General features: G+C 51.8%; 1 protein-coding gene across 6 annotated transcripts; it reads right to left on the minus strand.

The window, feature by feature from the left end:
* Window positions 1-1709: 1709 nt before the first annotated feature.
* On the minus strand, window positions 1710-15039 carry HYOU1 (hypoxia up-regulated 1). 6 transcript variants are annotated; one of them, XM_025358222.1, is made up of 26 exons: window positions 14813-15039; window positions 13863-13960; window positions 13542-13635; window positions 13285-13363; window positions 12961-13115; window positions 12760-12836; window positions 12268-12449; window positions 11901-12016; window positions 10102-10294; window positions 9760-9894; window positions 9542-9624; window positions 9271-9403; window positions 8890-9077; window positions 8489-8627; window positions 7307-7367; window positions 7092-7171; window positions 6554-6739; window positions 6250-6422; window positions 6018-6105; window positions 5774-5896; window positions 5472-5605; window positions 5260-5344; window positions 4077-4317; window positions 3932-3982; window positions 3294-3344; window positions 1710-3167 (listed from the first exon to the last, which is right to left on the minus strand). In XM_025358222.1, exons 2-26 carry the CDS (start codon window positions 13951-13953, stop codon window positions 3106-3108), a joined length of 3000 nt encoding a protein of 999 aa, XP_025214007.1. In that variant the 5' UTR covers window positions 13954-13960; window positions 14813-15039; the 3' UTR covers window positions 1710-3105. The 6 variants fall into 6 exon arrangements, with proteins under 6 accessions (XP_025214007.1, XP_025214008.1, XP_025214003.1 ...); XM_025358223.1 differs by having other exon boundaries at window positions 14946-15033; XM_025358218.1 differs by having other exon boundaries at window positions 3294-3347; window positions 14946-15033.
* Between the last annotated feature and the right edge of the window lie 7557 nt (window positions 15040-22596).

Genomic DNA, 22596 nt, shown 5'->3' on the forward strand with positions numbered 1-22596 from the left:
TTCATGGTTATTAAATGTAAATACAACGGGGCTAGGCTCAGTGGCTCATGCCTGTAATCCCAGCACTTTGGGAGGCCAAGGCAAGCAGATCACTTGAGCCCAGGAGTTCAAGACCAGCCTGGGCAACATGGTGAAACCCCATCTCCACCAGAAAATACAGAAATTAGCCAGGTAGTCTCTGCTACAGGGTTGAATGGGAGGATTGCTTGAGCCTGGGAGGTCACGGGTGCAGTGAGCCAAGATGGCACCATTGCACTCCAGCCTGGGTGACAGAACAACACCCTGTATACTGTATACAACTGCTTAGATATGTACATGATTAAAGACAAAAGGGATCCTTCCTTGGTAATAGAAAATTTGGGTTAGGAATGCTCCATCCCAAACTGATGAACAACTGAAACTGTGCTACAAATGGTCAATCTCTACCAACACATTCCCTTGGCTAAGTAGGAAGAACAAGGGTGAATGGGTCCGAATTAAGCTGAAATCTAGCTGAAGCACTCAACATTGATTCATTCCTTGGACCAATTACTTACTAAATCTCTATGAACTGGTATCTTGTTTGTACCATGAGGTTGCTATTTTAAAAATTAATGTTACCAGCTAGGCCTAGTGGCTCACGTCTGTAATCCCAGCACTTTGGGAGCCCAAGGCAGGTGGATCGCTTGAGGTCAGTTCGAGACCAGCTTGTCCAACATGGCAAAATCCCGTCTCTACTAAAATACAAAAAAATTAGCTGGGCATGGTGGCGGGTGCCAGTAATCCCAGCTACTCGGGAGGCTGAGGCAGTAGAATCACTTGAATCCGGGAGGCGGAGGTTGCAGTGAGCCTGGATCGCACTATTACACTCCAGCCTGGGCAACAGAGCAGGACTCAGTCTCAAAAAAAAAAAAAAAAAAGTTACCTAAAAATGCCTGGGATATAGGAGTCCAAATAATGTTAGCAGTAAAATAAAACCAGTATTTTGTTCCCATGAAAAAAATACATATACAAATCTCAACTAAGTCCAAAGTGTTAATAACATTTTGATAATTATTCAAACATTTTTGAGGTTTTCACTGTTACACATGCTGGAGTGCAGTGACACGATCATAGCTCACTGAAGCCTCAAAGTCCTGGGCCCAAGGGACCCACCCTGCAGCCTCAGTCTCCGAAGTAGCTTGGTCTACAGGCGCACATCCCCACACTCAGATTTTTTTTTTTTTTTTTTTTTTTGAGACAGGGTCTTGCTGTTGCCCAGGCTGGTCTGGCCTCAAGCGATCCTCCCATCTTGGCCTCCCAAAATGTTAAGATGACAGGTATGAGCCACCATGCCTGGCCCAAAGTTTCTATTTAAAAATTTTTCTATTTTTAAAAACTCACGGCACGGCCGGGCGCGGTGGCTCAAGCCTGTAATCCCAGCACTTTGGGAGGCCGAGATGGGCGGATCACGAGGTCAGGAGATCGAGACCATCCTGGCTAACATGGTGAAACCCCGTCTCTACTAAGAAATACAAAAAATAGCCGGGCGAGGTGGCGGGCGCCTGTAGTCCCAGCTACTCAGGAGGCTGAGGCTGGAGAATGGCGTGAACCCGGGAGGCGGAGCTTGCAGTGAGCTGAGATCCGGCCACTGCACTCCAGCCTGGGCTACAGAGCGAGACTCCGTCTCAAAAAAAAAAAAAAAAAAAAAAAAAAAAAAAAAAAAAAAAAAAAACTCACGGCACAAAAACTGTAGAAAAGAATATTTTATTGAAATAGTTTCTCAATTAACAATGAAGCAAAGTACAACTTGACTCAAACCTGTCCAACCAGCATCAACTGCTACTGAAATAATTCAAACATACAGAAGAGGTGGGGGTGGGGTGAGGGGTGGGACCCTTAGGCCCCATCTCTGCCAATGTGGCAAAAAAAAAAAAAAAGGAAAAGACAAAATGACTGACACAGCCAGGTTCATTCTTGTCGTGGACCTGGGGTGGCAGCCCTAGCTTCTGCTACAGACAGAATACTGGAGACGGGCTCCCTAGGCATAGGCATGGTGGGTCAGGGGTCCCCATCCTAGCAGAGCGATGCACAGAGGAAGGCCAGCCCTGACCCTCCTCCTTCATCCACAGGCCTGCCTCGGAGAGAGGGAGGTGGCATCTCTACATTCATGCCATGGTCTCTCCTTTCCCCAGGACCTTGGGATAGGGGCTCACAGTAGAAAGCACATTTGGTCAGCCCAGGGGTCAGGGGGTGAGGGAAAGGCTCTGTCTGGGAGGAGCACAACAGCAGAAGAGAGGAGGAGGCAGGGAGTTACAGGAACCTGGGGTACCAGGCTGCTGGAAAGATGCAGATTATGACAGAGCTTGCAGGATGTGGGCACCCCATGCCAACCTCTCTACGTGGCTTTCCTCTTTGGAGAGGTGGTGGACTCCCTTCTTCACTGTGTCCCTCCCTCCTCTGGCCACTAGGGGTCGGAAATACGAGTGAGAATCCTTCCAGATTTACTTCCACCAATCCAGAGGTACAGGTTTTTAGGCAAGGGGCAGAGAACTGCCCAATTTGCAGCAGGAAGCCAAGGAAACCCAGGGGGAAAGAAGCTGGATGGGAACGGGGGAGGGAGGCTCAGGGAAAGAAAAGCCCGCAGAGGGAGGAAAGAGTACAGATAGGCACTCGGAAACCAAACCTGGTAACCGAGGCTCTGAAGACACTGGCCTGAAAGAATGCTGATAGCATGGTGGGAGAGGAAGGGAGGGAAGGAAGGATCACCAGAGAAGAGTGGAAACTCCCCAGCAACCCCAGATACCCTTCCCATCACCAGGACCCATCAACCACTGGCAGCCATTCTCTCCCTACCCACAGGCAAATTAAGACATAATAGTGATTTTTCCCAAATTTAGGGCCTATATGGGTAGGGAACAGGGAGTGGGGCTGGGGAAGAGAACAGGTTCCATTTTTAACCATAGAGGTACTGCAGAAGGAACCAGTGAGCTGTCTCTCCCTTCCCCTTCTCCACACCTCCAATCACGGGTGAGAAAGGAACTCCAGCCGAGGGCAGGACCTACCCCTCCCCCCACCCTTGATGTTTAATAAATAGAAGTAGTGGGGGAAGGGGGTGGAGATGAATGGGAAAAACAGAGGTGGGCGTTATAGTTCGTCGTTCTTCAAAGGCCGCTTCTGTCCTGTCGATTGTTCTTTCTGTTCAGGCTCTGTTGGGAGTTTGGGGGAGCAAAGGAATCACGGCAGGTGAAACAGAGGAACCAACCCCAGTTCTTTGCAGAGGATTTCCTGAGACCCCACCAGGCTTCCCACTGTAGCCCCAGCTCCACCCTCACCTGCTCCAGGACCTCCTAACTCCAAAGGCTCAGTGTCTCCTGGCTCCGATCCTGCTTTGGAAAGGAACAGGTTAGTCTCCTCAAAAGGGAAGAAGAGGCTAAGGGAAGGCTGGGCCAGTTTTTCCATGAAGAGCCACCTAGTAAATATTTTAGGATACATGAACCACATTTGGTCTCTTTGCCTACTCTTTTTCTTTTTTTTTTGAGACAGAGTCTCTGTTGCCCAGGCTGGAGTGCAGAGTGCAGTGGCGCCATCTCAGTTTACTGCAATCTCCGCCTCCCAGGTTCAAGGGATTCTCCTGCCTCAGCCTCCTGAGTAGCTGGGATTAAAGGTGTGCGCCACCATGCCTGACTCATTTTTTTGGCATTTTTTAGTAGAGATGGGGTTTCACCATGTTGGCCAGGATGGTCTTGAACTCCTGACCTCAGGTGATCCACCCGCCTCAGCCTCTCAAAGAGCTGGGATGACAGGTGTGAGCCACCGCGCCCAGCCTTTTTTTTTTTTTTTAAACAACCCTTTAAAAACGCAAAGGCCATTCAAGCTCATGGGCTGTCTAGAAACAGGCTGTGCCCGCCAGTTTGCCTAGCCCTGGGCTAATGCAACATCCACGTGCTCAACCATGGTTGCTCCAACTCACCAGTCTCTACTTTCTCCGGTTCTGAAATGGGCTCTGCATCTTCAGTCTGGCCTGGAAGGAAACCAGGGGTAAGACACAGCCTCAGGAGGGAAAGGAGGCCATCTCTCTGTCCAGCAGAACATGCAGCCAGGTACCCTGCCCTCACCTGCTGGAAGGATGACCTTCTCCCCCTGGTCACTGGCACTGGCGTTGAGGGGTGGCTCTGCCCGGGTCCCATTCTTGTCTTTGGGCCGAGGCCGGGGCTTGGTAAACTTGGCCTTATTGAGCAGATACTGCACCTCTCGGTCCAGGGCCATCATCTTGGCCTCAATGTCTTTTGAGAGCAACACGGGCTTCTCTGTGGCGGGCAGCTTGGCCTGCTCGGCCAGAGTTGCATTCTTCCAGGCCTGTGGGTGAGACCAGGAGAGGCTCCGAGCTAGCCATGGAGAGAGCAGACATCTCTGTCCCAGATGGAATCACACCCTCAACCAGCCTCTTCCCTCAGACTGCAAATCACTGCCACCCCTGGCCTCAGTCCCATGAGGCTAACAGACTCCTCAGAAGGGTATTATAAAGGTTCTCCACAACGAAGTCCCAACCTGCATGTTTCTGGCTTACATCCTACTACTCTGGAGTGACTGCAACTGAACAAACCCCTTGAATATTCCTTTTTTATTTTTATTTTTTGAGACGGAGTCTCGCTCTGTTGCCAGGCTGGAGTGCAGTGGCACGATCTCAACTCACTGCAACTTCCGCCTCCTGGGTTCAAACAATTCTCCTGCCTCAGTCTCCCGAGTAGCTAGGACTACAGGCACGCCCCACTACGCCCAGCTAATTTCTGTATTTTTAGTAGAGATGGGGTTTCACCATGTTGACCAGGATGGTCTCGATCTCTTGACCTCATGATTCACCTGCCTCAGCCTCCCAAAGTGCTGGGATTACAGGCATGAGCCACTGTGCTCGGCTGAATACTCCTTTCTTGACTCTCCACTTCTGAGCTGTGGCTCAAGAGTCCCCACACATCCAAAACAGTTTCTACTTCACATGCCACATCAGTCTCACCTAGCCAAACCCTGGACCATGTTCTGACCTAGGTCAAATCCCAGCCCCTCAAAGCAGCTTTTTCTATCCTCATGGCATGGGCATTTTGCTCCTCCAGTCTGATGACTCTTATGGCCATGGCTCTTGCTTGGGACTAATCAGATGTGGGCTCAAATACAAATATCTTTTGTCTTCAGATTAGATGCTAAGCCAGGAGGCAGGGGTTGCTGTGGCTTCCTCTCTCTGCCTCTCCCACAGTACCTAGGATGGCAGCTAAGTATCTGGTTAAGTATTTATGAAGTGATTACCCAGGTCTCATTGATGACTTTCTCTAATGTTGTCATCTCCACCTCAGTGAAGATCTGGTCCATCTCTGGGATGAGCCTGGCCCCCCTGGAAGGCAGAAAGGAGACCATTAACTTCAGAGGGAGAGGGGTCTGGGGTGTGGGGAGTGGGAAGCTGGGAGGAATGAGAACCTGTGGCCTGGCAGGACTGCATACAGGGTTCAGGGGCTGCTTACTTGAGGAACATGCTGGAATGGTTGAGGAGATTATCGAGGGCAGACAGCCGTTCGGGCCACTTCTTGCGCTCCTCTACCCGAAAAAACAGCCCTTGGCACAGCTTCCTCAGCTCAGCCAGCTTCTCCTTCAACATCTGATGGATGTGGGATTGGGCAGAGGGGTGGAGGGACGACAGCAGAGCCTGGAGTCAGCCCCCTGTCTTTCTTTATGGGCTCAAGCCCCGGCTCTTCTCTCTCTCTCTGACCCTGGGAGAGGAAGGAGAGCTCCCATTCCACCTGCCATGTCCTGAGAGGCCCCTCACCACTGTGGTGGCTCCAACACCCTCATCCTCCAGCCAGGTGGATGCGGCGCTGAGCTTCCCAGAGATCTCCTCACGCTGCTCCTCTGTGGACACTTCCTGGTACTCGGGCTGGTACAGCTTGTCCTGGGTGGGGGACATGCAAACACATGCACCCGCAAGCCCAGGGGCAAGGCCCGCAGAGCCAGGCGTAGGCCCGCAGAGCCAGGCGTAAGCCCGCAGGGGCTGCTGCCTCCTGCCCACTGACCTGGGTCTCAAAGATGAACGCTTCCAAGCTGTTGGCAGCTTTTTCCCGTTCCTGCTTCTCCAGGTCTCGGAGTGTCAAGTCCTGAAGTCTATGGGACGAAGGAGGGGTAGGGATGAGGGAGAGAGCGAGTGAGAACTTGAGACTCTGGGTCAGACAGCCCTCCCTCCCAGGGCGCCATCCCACACCCTGCCCACTCTGCCCACACATGTACACACCATCTGTCCTCACTTACTTCTGCACCGACTGAGCCAGCTTATCCTCTGGCAAGTCAGGCAGGTCCAGAACGACCAGCTCCACCCCAATCTCCTCAACCATTCGCTGCTTCCTGGCAGGCTTCTGTTTCTTCTCTCCCTCTGGGGCTGGAGCGATGCCCTCAGGCCCTGCCTCTGCCTTCTCACTTGGCTTCTGGGTGGGAAGAGTCAGGGGTGTCAGGAAAAGCCTCTGCCCTCCTACATTCTCCATGGGGTCAGATACAAGGCAGTTGCCCGCTCCCTTAGTCTCTGGATCCACACTGGCCTTCCTCCGCCACAGCTCACCTGGGCCTCAGACTTGTCCCCATTTTCTTTTTCTGTGGCCTTTTCTCCCTCGGGGGCTGCATCTCCCTTAGGTTCAGGGGGCAGGGGCTGAGAGCCATCCTCCACTGGGGCCTCAGCTTCCTCCTTGAGCTCCACCTGCTCTCCAGGCTCATCCTTGCTCCCCTCTGCAGGGCTCTCCTCTTCCTCCTGGGAAACACCGCAGGCGTCCCACGGACCGATCAGGAGCAGAGCCTCCAGGCAGGCCTGGCTGAGCACCGCTGACCCCATGGGGGTTCCATACAGGTGACCGCTCTATGCAAATGGTCAATGGCCTGCTTGGACTGTGACAATGTAGCTGGACAAAGGAAGAGAATCTGGAACAAGGGGAATGGGCCTTGGGAGCACCGGTCAAGAAACAGTTGAGAGCCCAGAAGATCCTGGGGAGTGAATGGTTAACATAACAGGGGCAGGTGTGGCCTACCCTCACCCCCTTCCTCTGCTGCTACCACCTGCATCCCCCACTATCCTCCATGCTCCCCTGGCTCCATCCTGAACTCACCTGGACAGTATCAGTACCGTTCTCCTTGGCATCTGGTGTGGTACCGCCTCCAAACAGGCTGGAAATGGTGTTGCCAAGTTCTAGGGGGAAGAAAACCCAAAGACTCAAAAGGAGACCACAGCAGTGACTCCACCTTCTAACCCAAGGGCCATGCCCTGTCCACCTCCCGAACCCTCACACATTCTCTCCCGTACACACATGCATGCCCATCTTACTGGTGAGAGTAGATTCCTCTTCTGGGCTGTCCTCCACTAGTGTCTCAAATACAGACTCCACCTGAAAACAGGTTCAAAATCAAGAAACACACAGGCTAATCCACCTTTTTTCCACAAACATCCTGCCAAAGTGGGTGTCTGCTTATGCACACTCCACGCCATTGCAGGCCTAGTCTCTCAGCTGCCTTTTCTAAGGACTTGGGAGTTGGTTGCCCATCTCTTGATTAGGAGGCCTCCACGAATAGGGTCCCAGCTCCTCTTTCCCCAAAGAGCCCCCTACTTCTCCACTCAGTAACTGTATGAGCCATTACATCCATATTCCCAGATTTGTTCTTCAAAAACGGATTCCTGCTTGAGTACAGTGGCTTATGCTTGTAATCTCAACAGTTTGGGAGGCCAAGGCGGGTGGATCACTTGAGGTCAGGGTTTTGAGACCAGACTGGCCAACATGGTGAAACCCCACCTCTACTCCAAATAACAAAAATTAGCCAGGCGTGGTGGCGGGTGCCTGTAATCCCAGCTACTCAGGAGGCTGAGACAGGAGAATCGCTTGAACCCGGGAGGCGGAGGTTGCAAGACTGCGCCACTGTACTCTAGCCTAGACAAGCAGACTCTGTCTCAAAAAAAGTAATAATAATAATAAGTGGATTCCTGAGGCCAGGCACAGTGGCTCCCACCTGTAATCCCTGTACTTTGGGAGGCTGAGGCAGGAGGATCGTTTGATCCCAGGAGTTAGAGACCAGTCTGGGCAACATAGTGAGACCCTGTCTCTATAAAAAGAACAAAAAAATTTTGCAGGATGTGGTGGCACATGCATATCATCTCACCTACTCAGGAGACTGAGATGGATCATTTAAGCCCAGGTGTTCAAGGCTGGAATGAGCTCTGACCATGCTACTATATTCCAGCCTAAGTGACAGAACCAAGACCCCATCTCAAAAAAAAAAAAAAGAGTGGATTCTTCAAACTATTCAACAGTTCCAAGAAATTTACAATGCCTATAAGCATTTATAGGCTATAAGGAGGTCTGCACCAGATCACCGCTTAGCTGTTTAGAGCGAACATTTTTCTGATTCCTAAACTTCTGGTTACCATATCCTAATGCCATGTGGAACCCGCTTTGGAAATGGCTGGCAGGGCCTGAGCCCCTGCCCTGCACCCAGGGTCTCCTTTAGCTCTCACCCTATCTAGACTGAGCACGCCACTCTCATCCAGGTTGAAGTGAGCCTTGATGCCCTTGGACTCGTAGTCAGGATACTTCTTGAAGCTGTCACCCACCCCTTTTAGCTTCACTGTGGTCAGATTCTGGGAGCCAAATACCCTGGTTGGGGAGGAAAGAGGAGTTCAGGGGGACCCATTCCAGCCCATCTCCCGCTCTAGACAACATGGCCTCCTGACATGAGGTGTCAGGGGCACTCCCCAAGGGCACACTCAGGAGGATGGATGCATTCTCCAGAGAAGTTGCTCATAGCTGCCCTGTTTCAGCCCTGCAGGCCCACATCCTCCCTCACCCCCAGTCCTCATTGTCCAGCAGCCACGCCTCCCTGTCCCTGGAGCTCCCATCCTGCACCCCCGCCCCTCACCGAAGATCTTCAGGCCCCAGGAAGCCCAGGTCACCGTAGTTGATGTGGAAGTTGAAATCATGGCTGTAGCGGTTAAAGGTGATGACTTTGCGTTGAGGGTAGGGCCCCATCCGAGAGAAAAGTACCCGTTTATTGTGCTTCAGGCTGTGAACCCCAGGCTCCTCCTCCACCTCCCTCGTGAATTCCACCTACACAGCAGGCAGACAGAGGCATACTGTTGCACACTAGAGAACCCAAGTAGGTTCTGGGGTAAGGATGGGGGTAGGGTGGGGAATACCTCTTAGCAGAAAGACAATGGGATGAGACAGAGCAGACAGAAGGGGAAACCCCACTTGGGAGAGGTAAAGGGAGCTTGTCACCTGCTCAGTCAGGCTCACTCACCAGGATGGGGTAGACCACTGCATCTCGGACGACAAATGGCTTCACTTTAAAGGCTTTGCTGAGTGCAGCTGCCTGGTACACTGCCCCCATGGCAGCTGCTTCATCTGCATTGATGTTCTTCCCCAGCTCCTCCCTGGGAAAATCCCAAGCCTCAGCACGGCCTACCCTGGAGCATGCAACTGGGACTTCCCTCCCCTCAGCCCTCCAGCTGCTCAGCCCAAAGCTGTGCCCCAGGCAGAACTCAGCCCAGCGCTCTAGCCCCTACACTCACTTGCCCACGGCCTTCAGCAGCACCTCCTGAACTTTGGGGACCCGAGTGGCCCCGCCCACCAGGATCACCTGCTCAATCTCATCCTGCAGTGGGTAAGAATGAGAGGTGGAACAGCAGACACTTAGTGCTCTTCCTCAGCACTGACTCGTCCCTTGACATCCCATGGGTTTCCTATGCCCTTTCCTACGGGGCATTCCCACCTTCCTCTACTCGCTCACCAGACTCATTTCGGCACTCTGGAGGGCCTGCTGTACAGGCCCAGGCACCCGCTCAAACAAGTCTGCACACAACTCCTCAAATTCCACACGAGTGACTTTTGCCTTGAAGTCCACATCATCCATCAGGCCTTCAATCTGGGGAAGGATGGGGACTGTCAGGGAGTTCTTGCCCAGGTCCCACTCTCTTGGTGAGTAGGACAGAAACAAAAAGAATAGGTCTTTGGGGAGGATGGTAGAGGGAGGAGCATGGGCCATGCCAGGAACGAGCAGTCTAGTTCAGTGGCAGGGTCCCCCACCCTCTACGTGGGACAAACATAGCCTCAACCAGCCACTTGTGGGCACCTGTGCCATGTGGTCAGCATTGGCACTGAGGACGGTTTTGAGCCGATTAGCCTCACGCAACAGCTTGGCCATGGCGCGTGGGTTCTCCCGCACATCCTTTGCTCTCTGACCCTTGCGCTGCTCATTGAAAAGCCCAGCCAGGTGTTCTCGAAGCCGGAGCTCCATCTCCAGGCCCCCCAGGGTGCGGTCAAATCTGTTGAGAAAAGGGAGCAGGGAAAAAAGTGAAGAAAACATGGGGTCCCCACATCTGCATAGGAGCCTGACTCTCATCCCCACATGGCAACTTTCCTTCATCTCAGGGGACCTTGTTCATCTCCAGTGCCCCATGTGTGGACACACACTCTGCCCTCAACGCTCTACAGCACAGCTGACACCTCACAGTGACCCTTCTTCCACTCATTCATTCGACAGTGTTTACTGAGCATTACTTATGTACTTCTCTCTGGGAATACAAATGTGGCAGCGGGGAGAGAGACAGGGTCCCTGGTATGGAAAAGCTGAATAGTCGCATAAATGTGAAATTATCACTACGTCACATGTTGTAAAGGTCAGGGGACAATGCCTGAAGAACATGCAGGGGGAGATTCAAGCTACTGAGGGAGGCCCAAGAACATGTCCCCTAAAGTGATGCTTGAGGCTGGGTGCGGTGGCTCACGCTTGTAATCCCAGCACTTTGGGAGGCCGAGGCGGGCGGATCACGAGGTCAGGAGATCAAGACCATCCTGGCTAACACGGTGAAACCCCGTCTCTACTAAAAAAAAAAATGCAAAAACTTAGCCGGGCGAGGTGGCGGGCGCCTGTAGTCCCAGCTACTCGGGAGGCTGAGGCAGGAGAATGGCGTGAACCTGGGAGGCGGAGCTTGCAGTGAGCCGAGATCTCGCCACTGCACTCCAGCCTAGGCGACTGAGCAAGACTCCGTCTCAAAAAAAAAAAAAAAAAAAAAAAAGTGATGCTTGAACTGAAACCTGAAGGATGAGTTCAGTGCAAGCATCCCTTGAACTGAAGAGTTCAGAGTTCACTAGCTGGAGGGGAAAGAACATTCTAGACAGAGGCAACAATGTTCATAAAGAACTTGAAGTGGGAGAGTACATGGCAAGTTCCAGAGGAGGGCAAGCATCTGGGGCTCAAAGAGCGAGAGGGCTCAGGGCTCAGACAGGCTGCAGAAGGCAGGGTTGAGACAGGCGCAGGGAAAGTTTTGGAGCCAATGACAGGTTTTTAAAGAAACAGGTTAATGATGAGGTTGGATTTTAAGAAGAACCCTCTAATACGAAGAAAGAAGTAAAAGGAGACGTCACCAGAAACAGGGAGATGTTTTTAATTCTGCAAATAAGAGCTGATGGTAACTTGGACTGGGTGGTAATGGTGAAGTCAGAAAAAGATGGCTTCAAGAAATGAGACAACAGGGCACATGTTCTCAGGATCTCCTGAAGGCTATGTCACAGGTCATAAAAATAAAAAAAATTAAAAAACACGACAACAAGAGTGGTAAATTATTTAACTGGAAATGACAAGAGAACAAAAACATGATTGAATCTGACACCCTACATATGGCCTGCAGCTCCATGGATTTCCTTAGAATACGTTTCGAAAGTTCATGTCTTCCAATTTTCCCAAACTGTCCTCCCCTGCACCCCAGCTTCCCCTTACTCTTTGTGAGTGGTCCCCTACAATGACTGATGGCTCAATCGGGAGAGCATTCCTGCAGCATGCAGGACAGCAAAGCAGTGTTTCTTCTCCAAGAAGAAACCCCTGACTTGAGGGTCTTCACAAGAAGCCCTCCCTGCCAAGTACCCACTTACCCTACTCCCCGGATCTGCAGCTGTGGCTGCATCCCAGCTTCCTTAGTCTTCACCATCTGGTAGGTCACAATGGTGCATACAGTGCTGCCCGAGCCCATGTCATAGAACATGATATTCTGTAGAGATATCAAGGCAACTGTCACAGGAACCTTTTCAAACTCCAGGGTGCCTGCTTGCCCACCCGCCTGCTTCCAAGGGGCTGTCTGACTCTTAACATAAAGCTAAACAGCTCCAAGAGGGGCTGGGAGGAGGCTATTGGTACATTTTGCCAAGGGCCAGCCCATGCAAACAAGATGCAAAAGGGACCAAGTGGCCTCTGTGCTTAGATTCAGTCACCCTGCATGTCTGGTCAGGCCCCCCGGCTCACCTGGGCAGTGGTGTTGATATCTTTCCGGCGGAAGACACCATAGCTGAGGGCAGTGGCAGTGTTGTCATTGATAAGCTGCAGCACTTTGAGGCCAGCCATGCGAGCAGCCTGCAGCACAGCTCGGCGCTCGGCCTGGTTGAAGAAGACTGGCACGGTGATCACTGCATCCTTGATGGACTGCTCTACAGATGACAATAGAAAAGAGTCCCACCGGCTCCACACCTTAGATGAGGGCTTCTAATCTCATCACTAATGACATTTTGGACGAAGTAATTATTTGTTGTGGGTGCTGTCCTGTGCACTATAGGACATTTAGCAGCATCCCTGGCCTCTACCCACTAGATACCAGTTGCACCCCTTAGAGGCGACAACCAAAACATATCTTCATATGTTGCTAAATGTTCCCTGGGAGGCAAAGTTGCCGCTGTTTGAGAATCACTGCCCTAGATCCTGGGGAACCTGGCCATGAAGGGCCCCACCTTGATCACTCACCTGCAAAATCTTCAGCTAGAGAACGAGAGTAATTGAGAACCATGCCCAACACTTCCTCAGGTGAGAACTGCAGCTGCCTGAGGGGAGGGAAGGTAGTTGGAGCCAAGGAAAGTCAGGCATTAAGGCGGCACAATCAGGAACACACACCAATGAGGAGCCCAGCAGAGTTGCTGAGACCACCTTCCCCAACAGAACACTCACGGGCTGATCTGAAAGTGCACAGTCTGCCTCTGTGGGTCGAAAGTCAGCTCGTGCTCCGGGAAGCGGGCCTGGTAAAGAGCTACGTGGGGGTTATCTGCCTGCTTCCCCAGGAGGTGCTGGAAGTAACGCAGCGTAGCCTTTGGATTCTTAATGGCCTGAGGAGTGAAGAAGGAGCAGAGTATTAGGCTCCCAAGTCCACCATTACCTACCTCTTACATCACAGACACTGATAAGGAAACAGACTCCGGGGGCTGCCATCTCCTCTCCTCTGCCCACCACTCTGGTGGGAACTGCTAGCTCTGGGAAGGGGGACTGCTAGCTCACCATGCTTGCTGCACTGTCTCCAAAGAATCTTTCATTTTCTTTCAGGGTCACAATCACTGGGGTTTTCCTCCGAGATTCCCTGAGGAAAAGAGACTTTGGGCCCAGGTGCCTGCAGCAGAAGGACTCGGAAGCCTCGACACTCACACACATTTAACCACTCAGACGCCGAAGTCTGCTGTGGGCACTATGACGAACACATTCACACTTGCAGCCCAGACTCCCTCGTTCCCCACCCTTAACACAGGAGCCACCCTCACTTATTCAAGACAATTTCCATGGGCACTCCAGGTTTGACGATGGCCACCTTCATGGACTCACTGCCCAGGTCCACAGACATCACTGCCAGCGTATCTGAAGGGAAAAGAGGTTTGTCAGTTAGCTCTCCCTTCCCCCACCTTCCTGAGACCCCCCTCTAATCAAAGCATACCACTTTCCATAGGTAAACGAAGATGGCAAAAGACAAAAAGGTCTGGACCTAACAACTCAAGAGACTTCTGACCAAGAGCCCCAAGCCCGCTTCCCATCACGCATCCTTCAGTCATCATTTATCCATTTGCTCCCTCTACTTGGGTACATACCACTCAGTGCCAACAGGTCTGCCAAGAGCACAGCCACCAAGGCCCAAAAGACTCGCCTCCTCGGCCTCTGCCTCCTAACTTTGACTGTCATTGTGCCCCTGAGGGAGGCGAAGAAAGAAAACACTTCAAACTGGATGCCCGGAGTGAAGGAGACAGAACCACATCCCAGAACGGAGAAGCTGTAAGATTCATACCTACTCCATTCTTACCCAGGGCAAAGCAGCCTACTTCTCCCCCTCTCCCTCCTGATGGGTACTAACCACTCTCTAATCATCCCAGCAGCGCCCACACAAAGGCCCAAGTGAAAGAGCATGGGTCCTCAGCTATGCCACATCCCTAAACAGAGAAGCTAACAGGACAAGACGAAGGAGACCCGAGCCTTTCATCCACCACACAGGCAGTGAGTGGCGCACCGCAGCACTGTGCCTGTTGTCAGACACCTGGGGTGCGGCCAGGGATCCCCGCCCAGGGCACAACCACCTCCCCACACCTGGAGCTTCCCCGCTGGCGGGGAAAGCCAGGCTGGGCCTGGAAGGGAAGAGAAAGGTAATGACGTTGGGGGTGACTAGGATGGAGGAAAGGCCTGTCTCCTCCTCGGCATCCCTGCGGGTTGTCCCGCCCCCTCCCTTTCCCCACCTCACTCCCCGGCCCCGCTGTGCCCACAGACGCAGTGCCGGGGCGGTAAGGTTCCCCGCCCGGCAGGTATCCGGTACCCGGTGTTCACCTAAGCCTCACCTGACGAAGGCGGCGGCTCCCACTCCCGGAAACGGATCCCGCCCGCCCCAGCGCGTGGGGACAGACCGGGGGGCCGAGCTGCGAGCAGACCGGTGCGAGGCCGAGTGCCCGGCGTCCGCGCGGCCCTCCCTTGCGCTCCCGACCCGCCCCCGGAGCTCGCACGCTGTCTCCTCTAGGAGGGGTGGCTGGCCCGCACCTCCATCCACCCCAGCTACCTCTTGCCTCCGCTCCTGCGGCCCCAGCTCTGGGACAGACGCGGCACGAACGTACCCACGAGGCCGGCAGCACCCCCGACCCGCGCCCTTCACAACTCCCCTCGGTTTGCGAACTGTTACATTAGCTACCAACCTCTTGGCGGCGTCTCGCTCACCAGCCGGCCCCGGACGCGGCGCGCGCTCATTGGCGCCTCGGCCGCCCGGCCCTGCGCCGCGCGCCCGGCCCCGCCCCTGCCGCCCCGGCGCGCGTATCCATTGGACCACGTCCCAGGCCCCGCCCCCTCCCTTTGCCGGCCTTGTCCTAGGGGCGGCGGAGGGGACCAGCCACCGGTTGGACAAAAACCGCCGGCGTCGGCTCGGGATTGGACCACGTCACGGGGCCACCGCGCTCCACTCCTTCCTCCCCACCGCCGGCCCCGGGGCGACGGCGGGACCTTTTCCGGCGCTGGATGCTTCGCTGCCGGGGTTCGGGAGTGAGCCGCGCCTGGAGCCCGTCGGGCGCACTGCAGTCCCGCACTCGGGGCTTTTCTTCCGGTCACCTGGAGAGCCCGGCCGAGGAATGGGATGACAGGCGTCCCGTCCGCAGCCCTGCGGAGGAGGCGCTTGCCTGCCGGTTGGTATTGAGGTGCCCTAGGCTTTAGATAGACGTTGGAGAATGGCTGTGCCTCCAACTGAGTCCGCCGCAACCCCCTCTGTTTTACTGAGGAAACTGAAGCCACAGAAAAAGATGTTTGTTGATGAGTCAGAGATAACCGATGCATTCGTCGCAGAATTTGGCCTAGATTTCTTAGGATAAGCCCCACTCATTTGTATAAGAATATTCCAAGGCCGGGCGCGGTGGCTCACGCCTATAATCCCAGCACTTTGGGAGGCCGAGGAGGGCGGATCACAAGGTCAGGAGATCGAGACCATGGTGAAACCCCGTCTCTACTAAAAATAGAAAAAAATGAGCCGGGCGCAGTGGCGGGCGCCTGTAGTCCCAGCTACTCGGGAGGCTGAGGCAGGAGAATGGCGTGAACCCGGGAGGCGGAGCTTGCAGTGAGCCGAGATTGCGCCACTGCACTCCAGCCTGGGCGACAGAGCAAGACTCCGTCTCAAAAAAAAAAAAAAAAAAAAAAGAATATTCCAAACTTTTGCTACATGCAAAAGACACTTTTATTTGTGAGGCTATAGTTGGTTGAGCATGTGTGCACCTTCTCTTATTTCTATTCTATTAAATCTTGTGAACATTTCTCTACTCTTTAGCTGTTTCTGCCATAGAATGACAGAAGCACCTCACTGCCTTCTCTTTTAATTTACAGCTCCATAGAAATGTGCGCAGTCGCCCGGGCGCGGTGGTTTACGCCTGTAATCCCAGCACTTTGGGAGGCCGAGGCGGGCGGATCACTTGAGGTCAGGAGTTCGAGACCAGCCTGGCCAACATCGTGAAACCCCGTCTCTACCAAGACTACAAAAATTAGCTGGGCCTGGTGGCAGGCGCCTGTAATCTCAGCTGCTCAGGAGGCTGAGGCAGGAGAATTGCTTGAATCTGGGAGGCGGAGGTTGCAGTGAGCCCAAATTGCGCCACTGCACTCCAGCCTGGGCAACAACAGCGAGACTCCTCAAAAAAAAAAAAAAAAGAAAAAAGAAAAAAAAAGTCCGCAGTCCTTGGAGAGTGCATTTTCCTTAAGTGTGGATGGAAATAAGTCACCTGTTTTCTCTCCTACTAAATTGATGCCTGGCCACCCTTCACAGAAAGACCCGCTTGAAGGCCCTGGCCGTTAGGGCAAGGGCTGTGTCAACCCTGAACTTGTTTAAGCAGCTCTTAGCTTTTCCTTTCTCTACATTTTTCGTGATGCTTAGGTGGAGAGTGGTCCGGTGTCTATGCTTAGAAGGAAAAATTATTGGCAGTCCCAGAGAGAGAGTCTATTCTTCCTTTTAAGAATGGTTAGGTATTCAGGCAGTAGACAAATTGGTAGAAATAAAATTCACTTAAAATTTTAACAGAATTGGCTGGGCGCGGTGACTCACGCCTGTAATCCCAGCACTTTGGGAGGCCGAGGCGGGCGGATCACGAGGTCAGGCGATGGAGACCATCCTGGCTAACACGGTGAAACCTCGTCTCTACTAAAAATACAAAAAAGTTAGCCGGGCCTGGTGGCGGGCGCCTGTAGTCCCAGCTACTCAGGAAGCTGAGGCAGGAGAATGGCATGAACCCAGGAGGTGGAGCTTGCAGTGAGCCAAGATCGCGCCACTGCACTCCAGCCTGGGCGAAAGAGCCAGACTATGTCTCAAAAAAAAAAAAAAAAAAATTCATTCTACATAAAGGTAAATTTCCTTGACACCAACCCAAACCCCCACTCTCTCTTGTGGAGGTACCTGCTATTGTTGGTGCGATGTATAAGCTTCCAGGTCTTTCCCTCTTTTACACATATATATGTCTCTAGAAACTTGTAGCTTTTATCTTTTCATAATATACACTTCCTGTTTTTTGCAACCAGCACCTTGCTTGCATTTTATCTTTTTTAAAACCATAAAATGTTATACAATTACATTGTTTGCCATTTTTTTAAACTAATAATAAAGTGTGGAGCATTTTCCATGTCACTGTGATTCACTTCCTCATTTACTGCTGTAGAACATTCCATAGCATGGGGTTTGTTCTGCTATAATGATGGACATATAAGTTGTCAATTCAATTCCACAGGGAAAGATTTTGTTTCTCAGTAATTGACTCCACTTTTGACCAACTATCCAAGTAGATTCTTTCCATCCATTTCTTTTTTTTTTTTCCCCCGACAAAGTCTGTGTCACCCAGGCTGGAGTGCAGTGGTGCAGTCTTGGCTCACTGCAATCTCCACCTCCCGGGTTCAAGCGATTCTTCTGGCTCAGCCTCCCGAGTAGTTGGAACTACAGGCACACACCACCATGCCTGGCTAATTTTTTTTTTTTTTTTTTTTTTTTTTTTTTTTTGAGACGGAGTTTCGCTCTGTCGCCCAGGCTGGAGTGCAGTGGCCGGATCTCAGCTCACTACAAGCTCCGCCTCCCGGGTTCACGCCATTCTCCTGCCTCAGCCTCCCGAGTAGCTGGGACTACAGGCGCCTGCCACCTCGCCCGGCTAGTTTTTTGTACTTTTTTAGTAGAGACGGGGTTTCACCATATTAACCAGGATGGTCTCGATCTCCTGACCTCGTGATCCGCCCGTCTCGGCCTCCCAAAGTGCTGGGATTACAGGCTTGAGCCACCGCGCCCGGCCGCCTGGCTAATTTTTGTATTTTTAGTCGAGACACGGTTTCACCATGTTGGCCAGGCTGGTGTCTAACTCCTGACCTCAGGTGACCTGCCTGCCTAGGCCTCTCAAAGTGCTGGGATTACAGCGCGAGCCACCTCACCCAGCCTTTCCATTCATTTCAAACAGAGAGCATGCGTTTTAACACTTATTGGGCCACTCTGATATGCAAGCACTGGGCTAGGTGCTGCTAATCCAGAGATGGGTATGAGCTTGTCCTTACCTTCAAAGAAGTCATAATGTGTTGGGAAACAAACATGTTCATCGTTTCATGCGCTTATTAAAAACCTATTTGGGGGGCCGGGCACAGTGGTTCATGCTTGTAATCCTAGCACTTTGGGAGGCTGAGGCAGGCAGATTGCCTGAGCTTAGGAGTTCAAGACCAGCCTGGGCAACATGGTGAAGCCCCATCTCTACTAAAATACAAAAAAATTAGCCGGACGTGGTGGGGCATGCCTGTAATCCCAGCTACTCAGGAGGCTGAGGCAGGAGAACTGCTTGAACCTGGGAGGCAGAGGCTGCAGTGAGCCGAGATTGTAACACTGTACTCCAGGCTGGGCAACAGAGTGAGACCTTGTCTTAAAAAAAAAAAAAAAAAAGAACAGTTCTCAACTGGGTATCTGTCCCCCTGGGTAGTGAAGCAGGTTCAAGTGCTCTGAGGAGTCAGCTGTTTTGTTCTGGGACCAGAGGGGAGAATAGCATTTCACAATAACAAGCTGAAGAACAATGGGAAATTTTTAATGTAGAACACCTGATTTAGATTGACCTAGGCAGGTGAACTCATTAGTTCTTTTCTAGAATAACTTGTTAACATTTGAGGACTATATCGCTTCCCCTATACTGCAGAAACCCAAGAGAAGAAAGTTGCTCTCTTGCAGAACACGTGCCAAACTGACAGAGGTGTAAAATAGACACATTGGTAAGGGTATATGTGTACATAAACCATGCAAATTACATGATGGGCTGAGGGCAGTGTTGATCAGAGAGAACATCCTACATCAGAAGAATTTTAAAAAATTAATTATTGGGGCCGGGCGCGGTGGCTCAAGCCTGTAATCCCAGCACTTTGGGAGGCCGAGACGGGCGGATCACGAGGTCAGGAGATCGAGACCATCCTGGCGAACACCGTGAAACCCCGTCTCTACTAAAAAATACAAAAAACTAGCCGGGCGAGGTGGCGGGTGCCTGTAGTCCCAGCTACTCGGGAGGCTGAGGCAGGAGAATGGCGTAAACCTGGGAGGCGGAGCTTGCAGTGAGCTGAGATCCGGCCACTGCACTCCAGCCCGGGCTACAGAGCGAGACTCCGTCTCAAAAAAAAAAAAAAAAAAAAAAAAAAAAAAAAAAAAAAAAAAAAAAAATTAATTATTGGCCAGGGGTGGCTCCCACCTGTATTCCCAGCACTTTGGGAGGCTGAGGCGGGTGGATCATGAGGTCAGGAAATCGAGACCATCCTGGCTAACACAGTGAAACCCTGTCTCTGCTAAAAATACAAAAAATTAGCCAGGCGTGGTGGCACGGGCCTGTAGTCACAGCTATTCAGGAGGCTGAGCCAGGAGAATTGCTTGAACCCGGGAGGTGGAGGTTGCGGTGAGCCAAGATCGCGCCACTGCACTCCAGCCTAGGGTCTGAGCCAGACTCCATCTCAAAAAAAAAAAAAAAATTAGCCTGGCGTGGTGGCACACACCTGTAATCCTAGCTACTGGGGAGGCTGAGGCAGGAAAATTGCTTGAACCCGAGAGGTGGAAGTTGTATTGCGCCAAAATCGTGCCACCGCACTCCAGCCTGGGTAACACAGTGAGACTCTGTCAGAAAAAAAAGTAAACATATGTTCACCCAGAGGCTGTTGGTAATAGCTTTATAACAGCCCCGGGCTGAAAACTATCCAAATGCTCATCCACAATTGGATAGATAAATGAATCACAGATTCATACAGTGGAATTCTTTTTTTTTTTTTTTTTTTTTTGAGACGGAGTCTCGTGCTGTCGCCCAGGCTGGAGTGCAGTGGCCGGATCTCAGCTCACTGCAAGCTCCGCCTCCCGGGTTCACGCCATTCTCCGGCCTCAGCCTCCCGAGTAGCTGGGACTACAGGCGCTGCCACCTCGCCCGGCTATTTTTTGTATTTCTTAGTAGAGACGGGGTTTCACCGTGTTAGCCAGGATGGTCTCGATCTCCTGACCTCGTGATCCGCCCATCTCGGCCTCCCAAAGTGCTGGGATTACAGGCTTGAGCCACCGCACCCGGCCCATACAGTGGAATTCTATATAGCAATAAGAATGAGTGGACTATTATTACATAGGACAACTTAAATGAATTCCACAAACATAATACTGAGTGAAAGAAACCCAAATATTACTGTATGATTTAACTTACATCGAGTTTAAAAGCTGACAAAACTAAGCTACAGGGATAGAAGTCAGGATGCTGCTATCCTTTAGATACAAGGTCTTGCTCTGTTGCCCAAGCTGGAGGGTTTAGAAGAGGACATAAGGCAAGCTTCTGGGGGTGCTAGATATGTTCCCCCTTTTTTTGAGACAGAGTCTCACTCTGTCACCCAGGCTTGTGTGCAGTGGCACAATCGCAGCTCACTGCAACCTCTGCCTCTAGGGTTCAAGCCATTCTCCAGCCTCAGCCTCCCAAGTAGCTGGGATTTTGGGCATGCAACACTACGCCCAGCTAATTTTTGTATTTTTAGTAGAGACAGGGTTTCACCTTGTTGCCCAGACTGGTCTCAAACTCCTGACCTCAGGTGATCTGCCTGCTTCGGCCTCCCAAAATACTGGGATTACATGCATGAGTCACGGTGCCTGGCCGCTAGCTGTGTTCTCATTGCTGGTTACTATGGGAGTGTCCAGTTCGTTTCTGGAATTTCAGTGGGCTGTATTATAGAACTTTTTTGTATGTTGTTACTTCAATAAAACATTTTAAAATTATTTTGTCTGTCATACAAATGACTCTAGGGTTTGTTGTTGTTGTTGTTTTGAGACAGGGTCCTCACTCTCTTGCCCAGGCTGGAGTGCAGTGGTGTGATCACAGCTCACTTCAGCCTCCATCTCCTGGGCTTAAGCAATTCTCCCTCCTCAGCCTCTCAAGTAGCTGGGACTACAGGTGTATATCACCACATCTGGTTACTTATTTATTTATTTATTTTTAGTAGAGATGAGGTCTGCCTGTGTTGCCCAGGCTGGTCTTGAACTCCAGGCCTCAAGTAATCCTCCCACCTTGGCCCCCCAAAGTGCTGGATTACAGGTATGAGCCACCTTGACTGGCCTCAAGAGACACTAGGTTTGACTTTGCTGTAACCCTAGGCAGGAGAGAGCCCATTTTCAGCAGGAGAGGAACCAAGATAAGTTTTTTCCTACTTCTATAACAATATCTTTAGAATTAACAAAAGAAATACACGGCTAGGGCTGGGCACGGTGGCTCACACCTGTAATCCCAGCACTTTGGGAGGCCCAGGCGTGTGGACCATTTGTGGTCAGGAGTTTGAGACCGGCCTGGCCAACATGGTGAAACCTGGTCTCTACTAAAAATACAAAAATTAACTGGGTGGTAGTGGCATGCGCCTGTAATCCCAGATACTTGGGAGGCTGAGGCAAGAGAATCACTTGAACCCAGGAGGTGGAGGTTGGGGTGAGCCAAGATCGCACCACTGCACTCCAGCCTGGGCGACAGAGTGAGACCCTGTCCCCCCCGGGTCTCCACTCCAAAAAAAAGAAAGAAATATGTGGCCAGGCATGGTGGCTCACACTTGTAACCCTAGCACTTTGGGAGGCTGAGGCGTGTGGATTGCTTGAGCCCAGCAATTCGTGACTAGCCTGGGCAACATGGGGAAACACTGTCTCTACTAAAAATACAACAACAACAACAACAAAATTAACTGGGCCTGGTGGCGTGAGCCTGTAGTCCCAGCTGCTGGGGAGGCTGAGGTGGGAGAATCACCTGAGCCTAGGAAGTGGAGACTGTGGTGACCTGTGATTGTGCCACTGCACTCTAGCCTGGGTGACAGAGTAAGACCTTGTCTCAAAAAACAAAACAAAACAAAAAAGAATGAAAGAAATATGTGATTATTGACGAAAACTGGAAAAACATTAAAACAACAACAGGCCGGGTGTGGTGGCTTATGCCTGTAATCCTAGCACTTTGTTGGCAGAGGCGGGCAAATCACTTGAGGCCAGGAGTTTGAGACCAACCTGAGAAACATGTCAAAACCACGTCTCTACAAAAAATGCAAAAACTAGCTGGGCATGATGGCGTGCGCCTGTAGTCTCAGCTACTTGGGTGACTGAGGCAAAAGAATCGCTTGAATCTGGGAGATGAGATGGAGGTTGCAGTGAGTTGAGATAGTGCCACTGCACTCCAGCCTGGGCGACGGAGGGAAACTCCGTCTCAAAAAAATAGAAGATAGTTTCTTTTTTTTTTTTTTTTTTTTTGAGACGGAGTCTTGCTCCGTCCCCCAGGCTGGAGTGCAGTGGCGCGATCTCGGCTCACTGCAAGCTCCACCTCCCGGGTTCATGCC

The sequence above is a fragment of the Theropithecus gelada genome, chromosome 14 (genome assembly GCF_003255815.1).
Source record: "Theropithecus gelada isolate Dixy chromosome 14, Tgel_1.0, whole genome shotgun sequence".
Classification (NCBI taxonomy): domain Eukaryota; kingdom Metazoa; phylum Chordata; class Mammalia; order Primates; family Cercopithecidae; genus Theropithecus; species Theropithecus gelada.